This window comes from Tenrec ecaudatus, chromosome 5 (genome assembly GCF_050624435.1).
Source record: "Tenrec ecaudatus isolate mTenEca1 chromosome 5, mTenEca1.hap1, whole genome shotgun sequence".
NCBI lineage: Eukaryota > Metazoa > Chordata > Mammalia > Afrosoricida > Tenrecidae > Tenrec > Tenrec ecaudatus.
Window position 1 is genome coordinate 31,339,796 of NC_134534.1, and position 14,072 is coordinate 31,353,867.

The window sequence follows — 14,072 nt, forward strand, 5'->3', positions numbered from 1 at the left end:
TGGAATATAGTTTTCATTATTTAATGAATATATACTCAGGTGTGGCCATTGCTATTTTTCAAATGACTTGGAGATGCAAAGGCTATCTGGTACCAGAGAGATGCCCGCTCCCACATGGGTCTAATCAAGATAAACTCACTGCCATCAAGTCAAGCCTGATGCCTAGTGACCCTTAGTTGAGGCTAGAACCGCCCTGTGGGTTAGACTTTTGTGGGAGGAGAAAATCGCAGCTTTCTCCTGCAGTGCAGCCGGTGGTTGGTGGCTCAGCACATAATACATTATGCCCCCGTACTCTGAGAACGACTTAACTTTATATTTCAATACACTCAGATTTTTCATGCCATGGGGCTTGGGAGTTGTTTTTGAAAAATTAAATTAAAAATATTAAATTGACCAATGTCAACTAGCTGCTGAATTAAATACGAAATTCAGGGCTGAGAGAAAGTAGTAGCCTGGTCATGTTAGCAGTCAGGTCAGGAAAGGCCTGTGGGAAATGAATTTTGTCACAATAGATGTGTCCCTCGTCGCTATTGCAAGGGAAGAAGGTGAAGTTCACAGGTCATCTAGTTAGGACTAGCTTTAGATAGCTTTGTTGGAAATCCTAGCAGAGCGTGGTGAGAAGTGAAATGATTAGAGACCTGTAGCAGGGGATAATTTTCTTATTTTATTTACTATGTATTTGTGTCATGTGAACTGGGAATTATTATGTATAAAAGGTGAAACTCTGATTGTGGAGTCTCTCATAGGTAGCGATGGTGTTCTTTACGTAGAAGAAAGAGCTCACAGAGTGACAGACCTGAACTTCTTTATAGTTTAGTAAACTCTGTTGCAATCCCGTAGCCTGGCACAATCAGTAAAACCAATTCACAACCATTGACTCTGCTGACCCCCTGTGACTGTGTCAGACTGGTAGACGCCGCCCCTGTGAGGGTTCAAGGCCGCCATCACCAGGGGAACAGGAAGCCTCATCTTTCTGCCACTTAGCAGCTACTGAATTCCAACAGCTGCCTTTGCGGTTGGCTGCTTCGCGCACAGCCCTATGCCACCAGGGCTTCCTAGTAAGAAGCAATCCCTCAAAGCAAGTCAGAAGTTGATCGTTGCCACGGTTCACCTGGACTGTGCATTTATATTTTGCCAAGCTCTCTTCTAAACCCGTGGGGTACCCATACTCACTTTCTGTTTTCAACAACCCTGCACGATAGGTGCTCCTTTGATCCCAAGTAACTCACACCGGTCACGCCATGAATGATACTAAAGATAGAATTTGAGACCAAGGGCCCTAAATCCAGAGCACCCATCTTACCCAGAGGGCCAAGCAAGGTCATTATTTAGACTTGTTCTGGTTGAAATCACACCATTGACAAGTCTCGGATATGAACCTATTGCCTAGGGGGCAGAAAATATGGGAGGATATCTAAGTGATATATCTGTGAAAACGTACTATCAGAAATCAATCCACATTCTGATCACAATCCACTTTACTCTCTTGTGATTCTGTAACTTCATGATCGTCTTCTCATGTTATCCTAGTTATTTCTGTTGTCCCAGTCTTCTACCAGGGGACTCAGAACCTCTGGCTTCCTGGTATGATGCACTTCCTAGATAACAAAGGTTGGTGCTATTCGCGGATATGCTTACCGAGAGCTGTGATCACTGTAACGAAAGAGACTGAGGCAAATTTACAAGCGAGCAAGCATGCAAATTACATATTGCCATCATACTTTTCTTGATTTCAACTCATAGCAGCTCTACAGGAGGGTAGAACGGCCCTTGTGGGCTTCGGAGGCAGTCACTTCTTACATAAGTAGAAAGCATTGGCTTTTGCCTGCAAGATGGCTGGTGGTTTCTAACTGCTGACCTTGCAGTTGCAGCCCATCTATACCCACTGTGCACCCAGGGTGACACATACATACACCACGTCTACACATCCATGACATGTGATATGGACTCATTCAAAAAATTAGATCATTTAAGATAATTGAGAGAAACTATTAACAGGAAGCCATTAATCTATTCATCAAAGTTGTGAGTAAAACAGATTTTTAAAAGTATTAAACAGTTATTTATTAAACAGATATTATATTATTAAAGTTGTTATTTTTTAAAGCAATGTCTGTGAAAGTTAGAAAAGTACTATCTTTTCAGGAGTGATTTGGAAATCAAGGGCAGTTCTCCTGGATCATTTAACTTTTTAATCAGAAAATGAGAATTAGGTCACATATCTGTATGATCTAATGTTTACTTTTAGGTTACTAACATCTTGTCATTATAGTCTTTCCTCAATTCCATTCAATGCATGGAATCAAGAAACAAGTTTTTTTTCTTTTACTTCATAAGTATCTAAAACCAAATACCCTGTAGCCAGCATAGTTTCATCCACAAAGATAAAACATTCAATCATAACGTTTCTTATTGGGAACTACTAAAAATTTATTTCTGAACCCATAATGCCTCTAATTCTTGGAAAAGGACTATAACAAATGTGTTAAGCCTTTTTCACTTAACTTTATGGAAAAAAATAATTAAGAACCACAAGTGTAATCATTCCAGCTTGTATGGAACATGAAAGCATAGAGCGATGTGAATCAAGTTTCTCCTTTTTGTTTGGGTTTAAACCTCCGTATTATGTTAAAAGGTGTTTAATGCTTGAAAGTTTTGACCTTGCCTGGGATAGGAGCCAGTTCAATCTTTTCGTGGATAGAGTTAAGCCCAAGTCATATGATCAATGAATGTGACAGGCATAGTAAATGTAGCCAGCCCTTGCTCACAGGAAGGACACCGCCAGATACTGCAGACCACACAATACTGGCAGAGAGGTGCGTGCATCCTTTCAGGTCTCAAATCTTTTTGAATCCAACCATCTATTTTCTTGAACTTCCTTCATCTATTAAATATGGGCTTTTATTTTTCTTTTGACTAGAAATAACAGTGTGTTCTTCGGTTGTTATTGCTTCTGCTACAGTGAATCCAACTTCTCCAAGTCTAAGTCACATAAAGTAAAAGCTCGCATGCTAGAGATTGCTGTCGGTGTTGTGTGCCATGGCGTTGATGTCCTGCTCATAGCAACCCTAGAGGTTAGAGGACAACTGCCCATGGGGTTTCCGAGGCGATAATCTGGACAGGAGCAGATAGCCACGTCTTCTTGCCGATGATTCAAATCATCAATCTTTCTGTGCGCAACCAAGCACTAACCACTGTGCCACCAGGCATCCTTTTTAACAGACTGTCTCACTCACTGCCATCCGGTTGAGTTGACTCCCAGTGATCCTATAGGACAAAGTTGTACGGGCCCTTTGGGTTTCCCAGGTTGTCAATCTGTGACAGAAAACCTCATCTTTCTCCTGTGGAGCAGCTGGTGGTTTCAAACCTATGAGCTTATGCTTGACAGCCAAAGTCATAACCCAATATATGACCAGAAACTTAGTAACATTGATAACAACTGCACGTTGGTAATAGCAACACGAAGGAAAACTGGTTTTATGCCTACATAGTTCGTGTTTTATATATGAAGGTAAATGAAAAAGAGGAAGAGCGTCAATGGAGGTGGGCTGACAGCAGGGTGGCTGCAATGGGCTCCAATATCACAAGGGTGAGGATGGCCCAGGGCTGGGAGTGTTTCATTCTGTGGTAAACGCAGTCACGACCAGTCAGAACCAACTCCACAGCCCTAACAATACCACCAATGTATTTCACAGTATGTATTATGGGTTCTAAATAGCATAGATGACATGCAATGCCCCATACAATACATTGTAATGGGGTCTATGAGACAGTAGATTATATTAATGAATTATATATACATATTACCTCACCTATTTACTTAAGAGGGGAGGCAGCTGCAGCATCAAGAGGCAAGGTATTTCATGTGGTTAGGTCATGAGCACATCTGACTCACCCCACAGCCCTTTCTTTATTCTCTTACGCCCTACTACAATACCTGACCACATCGCACAACCTAGAACACACGTAGCACCCAAATTATAATCAGATGAGAGAATAAATGATACTTTGAAGAATATTAATTAATGCAGATACGTGCCCTCAAATCTTAGCACTGAGACTTAATAAACACTTAGAAAATATGTTGTCCTTTGATTTTCCAGAAGTCAAAGAGATGTCTATTACTATACTTTATATCACTCTTCCATATTTAGATATTCAGGTGAATTTCACAGACAACTATAGTAAAGTCATAGAACTTTGGGACCTATAGCTGTAATTAACTAAGTGAACTCACTAGATTCCTCATTAAGAGAAATATTTTTTAAGACACCAATAATTGAAAAATTCAAGACAGCTGTTTTCTGTTGTTAAAAATTAAATTCCTTCATCCATCGACGGCAGCAAACTTAGTGGCGATCGTGAATGGCATTCCACGTTGGCATCTTCTCCGTCACTTACACGAGTCAGCTGATTTTGCAGTCCACTCACGAGCCACAGCCTTGAGAGAGCCCCTCGTTGTGATACAGGCTCTTCTCCAGCCTCTCCTGCAGCCTGGCGCCATGGGTCAGGAAGACTGCGGGGCCTGCCCAGGGTGGAAAATTTCTATCTACATTTCTACTGTGTGAGTTTGACTCACCACACTGACCTTCAAGCTATTCGTTTATTTGATAGGATCCCTTATATCTTCCTCATAATGTTGTAGAAATCTCTGTTTCATACATAGCACAGTTATGACCAGGCTTATTATGCACGGGACACTGGTTTAAACACTCTACTCCTCATGACTCAATTCATCTTCAGAAGAACCCTGGGAGAGAGATTCAAAGAGCAGAGCCAGGATCTGGATCCAGAAAGTAGCATCGACACGAACATGGCTTTCAGCTCCCTTGCCCTCATAGTCCATAACTGACGGCTGTGAGGCTTGTCTTTACTGAGTCCTTGCCGAGCAGATGTCACAGCGTTGGCTTCTCTGTGCTCCACTTTTCCACCTGCGTCATTTCTTCCCCTGCCGCCCCCGCCCCCCAACTCTGACTTCCCAGGAGCAGGGATGTAAGGTGCCCGCTGGGTACATCTTTGCATTAATATGTCACAGCATGCCTCCTGGGCTTAAAAGGGTCCTTGATGTTCGTGTGTGTGTGTGTGTGTGTGTGTGTCTGTGTGTAAGTGACTTTAAAACTCTAAGTGCACAGAACTTGAATAGCAGAGATAACGGTATTTTGGTTTTTTGTGTGTTCTTTTAACCTGCACCTGGCACAGTTTCCCCCACACTATTTGCAATTGCTGTAACACTCTTCCCTGAGTTTGTAACTAGACTCGATAGTTTGGCAAACACAATTTGGCAAACTCCGAGGCAATTATTGTCCATTAAGATGTAAAATTCCGGGAAAATATATCTTGGATTAGCTGGTTAAATCAGGATATAATTCAATGGAGGAGTAATTGAAAGTAGTCTAAACCAACACAAACTTTTCTTGACATTTTCACTTCTATTGATTTAAATTTCTCCATGAAATGTTCCGCCTGCGCCATTTCTGCTGCTTCAGCCCCTATCCCCACGTCACACTGTACCCTCTGGACTGACTTATCCACAGCGTGACCCTTCTCTCTCCCTGTCATCACGGATGTGTCTCCTGCTCTTAACGTTGAAGGGTGTGTTTTCTTCGCCTTTATTCAGTTCCTCTTCTCTAGAGTGTTTGATTCAGTCAAGCATCTCCCTCACTTAGAATTCAGCTCCAGCTTTCTTTGAACTTCATTATTCTAAGTTTTCTACTTATGTTTCTTGATTTATATTTATTCATTTAACACACAGTTAGTTAGTGTCTATCACGGACTAGGCACCATTCTACTAATAGGGACAGATGCAAATAAGCCAAAGGCCCGGCCCCCATCATGGTTACTGCGGGGCATTAGCTGTATCGGTGATTTACCAATCTCATTCTAATATCCACCTGCCTCCCTGCATAACTGTCGCCATTTTTGTCTTAATTCTTACAGTTTCATTTCATTGATTACTAATTTCAAATAGATTACTTTGACAATAAATAGACCTGGGGTTTAAATCTTGAATCCAGTACTTACTTATTATACACACGACCATTGATCACTTATTATGGTACTACCTGAGGTTTTTTCTGTTTTCTTTCACCTGTAAAATGGAGATAATGATCACACTTAGGTGTGTTGTGAAATTAACCTTTAAAATATGTATAAATAATTGAAATCATATGGCATCCAACAACCGTAGCCTTGCTACCGAATTTCCTTTTTAAGTAAAATTATCTTAATCCCTATCAAGATTCCTATTTTTGGTCTGCTTTCAAGATCATCTCTAGCTGCTCGACAAAGGATTAAAGGAAGCATGTTTGAGCATTGATTCTAAAAGCATGGTGGCATGATTTTTAGAGTAGACTCTACTTCCATAATCACCCCCTTAGGTACCTGTGATACCTCAGATCCTAGGTGTCCAAAGTTAGGGCAATTTGTTTCTGTCATGCCTTAGCTCTACTTCTTAAATGTCTCCTTCTGATCACCATTTCCAACACTCTAATGTCACTCGGGTTGAATCTTGTCAGCGCGTATGTGTTCTTACCCTTCCAGGAGCAGTTCGTATTGCGATGTCTTGAGGACATGATCCATATTCACTCATCATAATAGTCCCTGTTAAAACACGAAATGGGTGTCCACAAATGCTTGCTGTTGGGGAAAGAACGAATGAATGAGCTGAAATTTAGGAAGACTAAAAACTAGCTACAGGTTGTGCTGAGGACAAAGAGTAAATACAGGAAACTGACAGCATTAGTTTGGGACAGGGAAGGGAACTTCAGATGGCTATATCCTGGAATCGGGGCAATTCCTAAGGATGATTAAGACCTAGGGTGAGTGGCTGTGATCCAATTAGAGCGAGCACCCTCAGGAAATCATTTGGCTTATTTTATATGTTCACAAATAGACAGGTCTCTCTTCTTTTCTTTTCATCTGCGGCAGTACCGGGACCATTTGTCTGTGAGCGACAGGTCTGGCCACTGCTTTCATACCCTTCAGGGACTCCTGCTCTAGCTTACATGCCTCGGGGAGGGCTCCTGAGGTTTGTCCCCTAATTAAAGCTTAGCTCTTTGCCCACACACGCTGCCTGCTCTAGTTGCTGCATATCCACACCTGAAGTCAGCTTCCAAAATGCCGCTGTAGTCTTCTGCCAAGGGAATGGTGTTCCCTATAGTCAGGCCCTTGAATAATCAAGCTGCCACATCTGCGCTACATCAATTACAGTGATTGGTTCCCAGAGATAATCCCATTACAGTTATGTTTTTCTCCTTGGGTGGACTCTGGGGGAAATGATTCCATTTCTAAATAAATGCTATTGTATTTGGAATAATTGAAATAAGCATAAGTCTTTAAGAGATTTGGATAACTTTCCCACATGGGAAAGAAATGTCACATTCAAGAGAAATCCAGTATGTCATATTCGCTTATTGTTCATGACTAAAATTCATGCAAATAATGTGTTCCCCATATGCTGGGGAGCAGAGTTTTCCTCTAATGTAATATTGAGCCATCAAGAATAACTATTGTAGCATGTGAGTATGTAGTAAGTAATTTGTACTGAAATATGTAGCAGTTACATGCAATTTAAAATATTTTTCAATACCATTATTATTATTATATTGCCATTTCAATTTACTAAATATTTTTAATTCTTAGTCTTGTATTTTGGCAATAAGATGATCTGTAATTGAGTAGCATTTTTTAAAAAGTGAGCACACACAATTGCCTATTCCCACTTGGCTGAATTATTTAAATAGTTTATAAGCTGGGACTTAATCTTCAGCTGACTGATTAAAAATTTTACAGTGTATATGCCATAGATGGAATTTAATCAGAAATAAGTCAAATATGAATCATAAGAAGAAATAACTAATAATTTACCATTTTCTAACATAGCACTTTTATTCTTTTTCAATCTATAGACTTTTCTATCCTGTTTCTGGGTTGAAATACAGCTAATGTATATTTCTTTAAAATAGACATAACTGATTTTATTCTCCCTTTACCTGGCAGGTATTTTGCAATATGGATGTTAATGGGGGAGGTTGGACAGTCATACAACATCGTGAGGATGGAAGTCTGGATTTCCAAAAAGGCTGGAAAGAATATAAAATGGTAAGAGGAATGAATTTATGGTAATTTTTGATGTTTTACCATCAGGTTATCTATACCACACTTCATGATAAACTCTTGCAATTTGGGGTATTTTGGAGTTATGTTAAACATAACATGATACATTAACAGCATTATTTTCATTATACACATAGCACTCATAAATCATTTTCAGCAAATGATTTCCATGTGAGCATCAGAAAGAAAAACACATTACTGAAATTATTGGTGAATTTTTATGTATTGCTTGGACTTGATTCATATTTGAATGAGGGTGGGGCCAATAGAACTCAGTGCTGGATTGGATGACGGCTTACAGAGCAAATCCTCAATTTTACATCTAATGATTGGTACACATTCTGTTTCATGTCATTCATTACAATCCCATCAATAAAGCACCACCCATTCCATCACCTCCATGTTTCCTGCTTCTATTCCCTTTCTTAACTCCTCTGAACTTGGACCCTAGGTGAATGTTACCGTCCTGATCCTCAGGGATTGATCATTGTGAGGTGTGTGTACCTCACTGGTGTGCTGGCTCTCCTGATAAACCTGCCTCTAGTTTGGCTGGAAATTGAACCACCGCCGTGACTTCAGTTCCAGGACAGAAGGGTGACCAAGGACCACAGTCTGGATCAGCTCAGCCACTGTAGTCTTTTCATGATTTTGAGCTTTGTTTCGCATTTGTACCCCACATTATCCAGGACTTCCCAGTGTGATGCCTTGCAGAAGAGTTAGTAGGGGTAGCCAGGCACCTAGTTCTTCTGCTCTCAGGGATTTTAGACACCCCCACTCTCCCAACGTGGGTGTTAGACTTTCATCCCTATTCTTTCTTCCCAACAGGATGAGACCAATATTTTCACCTTAGATGTTCACTCATGAGCTTTTAAGCTACCAATTGCTAATTCTGTTTTATAGCCTATTTACATAAAGTACTCTTGGTGGCTTAGTGGTTGTGTGTTGCACTGCAAACTGAAAGGTCAGCAGTTGAACACCACCAGCTTCTCTCTGAGAGAAAGATAAGGCTTTCTACTCCTGAAAAGAGTTGTATTCTACGAAACCCACAGAGGTAGTCCCTACCCTATTGTATCCTGTAGTTCTACTCGGTCCTGTAGGGTCGCTATGAGTTGGACTCGATGGCAATAGCTTTGGTTTCTTGGTTTTATATCAATTTTACACACACACATATATATACATACTCATGTACACATACACATGGAGAGCTTTCAAAGGCTCATAAAGAACTTGAATGAAAATATAATGGAATTTTTACACCGATTTATAAAGCACCTGTGTGTGCATGTGTGTGCACATGTGCACACCCATGCAGTAATTTAATTGATTGAGTGGAAGTGCATGCTACTCCAAGTGGAGTTCAGGAGCCAGCATCACCTGGGAATTAGTTAATATTTCAAACTCTACACTGGACTTGCTGAATGAGAATATGCATGTTAACAAGATTCCCAAGTGACTTGTGGGCATATTGATATTTGGGAACAATCGCTTTGATCATAATAGATGGTGAATCATTCCAGACAGGCCAAATATGACTAAGTCTGAACACAACTCTCTAAAGGTGAATTTTGTCCAATCATGGAAGGAATGGTTCATTAAGTGGAGAGGTTCCTGCTTCCATGCAAACATCCCAATGGAAGCCAAATCATCATCTTTTAGAGATATCATAGGCAAAAAAAAGTTAGGGATGATTCTAAGGCTTCTTTCAGCCTATGCTGTTATATTATATGGATAATAAGATCGTCTATCGTCAGAATCGATTCCATGACAGTGAGTTTAGTTTGAGTGGAAGCGCTAAAGGAAGGCTTTGAATGATATTTATATTAACGATTTGCATCTTCACTCTACCGTGTACAACTGGAAGAACCTTTGGCGAGTTATTTAGCACACACCAGATCGACACTAGTTAAAAGGGGACCATAATCATTAAGTTGCCTTCCAGGGATGTTCCGGGGATTAGAAATCACATAAGTATAGTGCTTGGCACACAGTATGTTTTCAATAAATGGTTGTTATTATTATTATCCACGATTAAGACATCAAAGAGTGAAAAAAAATCTTACCTAACTCTGCCAAAAATGTGTATACTTATGTATATATCTTTGTGAGCCATTATAACTTATGGCTATTTTCAGTCTTAAATTGGGATGTGAGGAGATTATCTGATAATCAAATTATAATACCGACCCAGGCAAATCTGAAATGCACCATTATTAATATTAATAACACCAGAAAATGAATATAAAGTTGTCTCTGTGGTACATTTCCCGAAGAGTGGATTATTAGATGTAACCATCTGCTGCCTCATCTAGCAAGACGCTCTAAATAAGAGAGACTGACCTGTGAAGTATGGAATTGACTCATCGCCTTTAAGTATTTACCAAATATATCTATGCTTAAGAATATCTTTTTTGTTGTTGTTCTTGGAACAAGATTATAGTTACTGCTTAATTATAGCTGTGAGAGAACCTACCCCTCCATTTACCAAAATTAAAAACAATCAATTTATTAAACCTAAAAAAATATCAGCTCAATGTCAATTCTTCATGCCAAAAAAGAGACAAGACAAACACTAAAGTTCTGAAGCACTCTTGCAAAAAATGAGTCCAGTGATTTTCTGTTGTTAATGAAAAAAATTCATCATTTGTTACAGCACTGCACATTTTAGTTTTTCCTCCCAAAAGTTTTTGTTTGTTTGTTTGTTTTAACCATCAAAGACAAACTATCTTAACCTCACCAAGATTGGCCATGGATTTCCTCTGTCCTTGTTATCACTCAAACCCATTTCGGTCCCCTGGGTCAGAAGATGGGATCCCACTGCTCAGGGCAGGGCCTGCGTCCTTTGGGAAAATAGGACTTCTTCCACAGGTATGAATTCCTTCCCAATTTTGACTGATCTGCTTTTATATCTACTAAGACATCAGTGTCCCTGGGGAGACACAAATATCTAAGTGCTAGACTCTTGGCTGAAAGGTGGGCTGCTCAGCCCATGCAGAGCTTTCTTAGAAGACACGCATGGCCAGGTGCTTCTGAAAGATGACGGCTTGGAAAGCCCGATGGAGTAGCTCCCCTGTGCACATGGTCTCACCATAAGGCAGAATAGACTACAGCACCCAACGGCAATAGGACGCCAGGCTTTGTCTTCAGGCACTAGGACAACGGCAATAGGACGCCAGGCTTTGTCTTCAGGCACTAGTGCTGGTATCAGATTTCCCTTTCTGCCTTTCCTCCCTTCTTCCCTCAGTGCTGGATACTTTTTATGGACTGACTCCTACTTCATACGGTTTCCAGAGCTATATTTAAAATGACCAACACAGAGAAATTGTAAGGATATATTACTTTGAAACTCCACTGAATGTGAAAATATCATTTATTTGATTCCTCACACTGACTTTAAGCCTAGAATGTCTTTCACCTGATCTTTGCTTCCCCTTAAGCCTTCCTCATGAGATTCAGGAAAATCTGGTTTATGGAATTGTCAAGATGTTTGCCGAAAGGGAAGTCTGGGCTGGGCCCTTTAATGAGGCACTTAGGGAACTATATTAACTCCTTCTAGCCAAGAGGATACCATTTAGTGGTCTCCAGCAATAACACTTATCAGCAGTGTTATTCTTATAAAGACCACTGAAGCTAGGCCTTCCAAATAGTACCCTAGCGGTCCAAGTTTATAGTAGGCCCTGTAGACACACCGGCTTTGTATTGGTAATAATTACCCCCATAAACAGAACTTCCCATTGACATAAGTATTTCAATCTGAATACCATACTTTCTGGGAGTTTTTGTTTTGTTTTGAGAAAGAAATTAAGAGTACATTTCAGCTGGGTTTTAGTATCTTCCCATTAAAAGGAGAAACATATACAAGAAATTTAGTGTTGAATTAGTTCTTTGTTTTGATCATTCCTGTACTGATTCTCGTGGCAGTTCCAGGAGATGGGGAATGTAATTGTGCCATAAAGCACCTTTGGAAAGCCACAGCTCAGTCTCACTGGGTTACTATCTGTTTCTTTCATCATTTGCACATAGAGATAAAACCCATAAGACACAGAGACTGTCTGCTTTAGATTTTATTTCATCTATAAGTCAACATCTTCTATGAACATTATTAGACAAAAGAAATAAAGTATTAGAGATAAGCACTTTATTCACTTGGGAAAACAAAAACTGAAATTAAAGATTTCTTTGTGTTTGGGGGAACGTGAGATCAAATATTTCTTTGGGTTTGGGTTGGGGGACTTATAAATACAGGCTTTGCTCAGTATACATGTTTTTTCCAGAAAAATGTAGCATTTAAGGCCAGTTTTAAGACAGCATTAGTCTAATTCCAGTATTTTGTTTTGTTCCTAAAGAACTAGAAGAAAGAATTTTTAAAAAGGGGGGTGGGGGGAGACAAGACAAACAATAAAGTTCTGAAATACTCTTACAAAGCAGTTTGTTTTTCTTTTGCAAACATCTTTCAAATTATGGCATTCACATTGCCAGAGATGGAATGGTGATAATTAAACATAGTTTTCATGAAAAGTACTATGTACTATTATATCCTCTTTATTATTAAAGCCTACAATTTTGTTACCTGCTTCTGGTGTATCAGAATCAGCATCAACTAAGTGCTTTAGGTATATTATCCCATTCCACTCTCACTATATGGACGCTACTTTTAAAATTCCCTGTTTTGTAGATAAGGAAATTAAGACTTCCAAGTGAAGTAGAAAGTTTCATGGTGACTGAAATATGTGCAGAGCCAAGGTTCTCATTGGAGCACAGAAAAGAAGCAGGGTTGATTCTCCGCCCAAATCGTCCGCTCCTGGGCATCAGATACTGAGTGCCTGAAAAACTACCCAGTAGGCAGGTTATTAATGTGGGAACCCACTTCCCCTTCTTTCACTTATTTTTCATCTGCGTGAGAAAATGCTAATTTCTGCCTCACTGCTCTTGGTGTCAGGAGGTTTCTTCCCTGCGCTACCTCTCAGACAGCCACTCCGATGAATGGCCCTCAGGTGGCTGCTCCCCCAGTAGAGCCTGTCTGCACAGCTGCGGGGAAGGTGCATGGAACAGAAACTCCACTTCTTTCCGCTCACTTCATTGCCTTCTCTCCAGTCGCTTCTTCCTCGCGTTCCAGTCAGATAAAGCAAGCTGTTTGGACGGGATATTTATCTCCTCTTCGGGGAGGTGCAAGCTGCAAGCCCGGATGGCCCGGATGGAGTCAGTGTGAGGCTGGAAAGATGCTGAAGTTTGACCGTGTCAGGGGTTTCCTGGGGATGCTGCACCTTCCCCCAGAGAAGCCGGAGAGCTTGATCCACACGCTTCCAACAGTAGGAAAATAGGCGGCCTAAAACTTAACACCTCATCGTTCTCAGCCTGCTTACTCACACTGAGTACGATTATTGAATCTCTTCTCAGCGACTCCCCAGAAGAGGGAATTGTCAAGTGGCTGAGGGAGAGCTGAGGAGGGCTGAACCGATAAGTACAAGGCAAGGTCACTGCTCTCCTTCCATGTGGCTTCTGCATCTGAGAAGGTGCTAATTCTTTTGGCCTTCAGCCCCCTGTAACTTTCTTGTTGCTTCTTGGCAAAGGTCTGCTCTCCTCCCTAATACATTGCAAGGGCTGCCATAACAATGGGTAACATGCTTTATACATCCCTAATTGCAGTAATATGTCCTGCCACTGTGGAACTTCAGCTAAAGGTGACTGAGAGCATCTCCGGAACATAGAAGGAAGAAGCCACTCGTCATTCATTTCAATGAGTCTTATCTGTTTGTTCTGAGCTCTAGCTCTGCCTTCAGGGAGATATGTACTAAGGGAAATCGAGATTAAGGCTGTACACCTAATAAGAAACACATTTAAAGAATAATCATATTGAGAAATAACTTATAAGCATACTCAAATACAGTAATACATTTCAGTTTAATTTTAATTATAAAAATATACATTCATTTGTTCCTTTTTTTAGTACATGGCCAAGA

General features: G+C 40.4%; 1 protein-coding gene across 1 annotated transcript in view; it reads left to right on the forward strand.

Moving 5' to 3' along the window:
• The window catches only part of ANGPT1 (angiopoietin 1), a 289,630-nt gene that overhangs the window by 215,857 nt on the left and 59,701 nt on the right, over positions 1-14,072 (forward strand). The window contains exon 6 of the mRNA XM_075549364.1: positions 7,999-8,100. Coding sequence (XP_075405479.1) covers positions 7,999-8,100 — 102 coding nt within the window. The remainder of the gene's footprint in view (positions 1-7,998; positions 8,101-14,072) is intronic.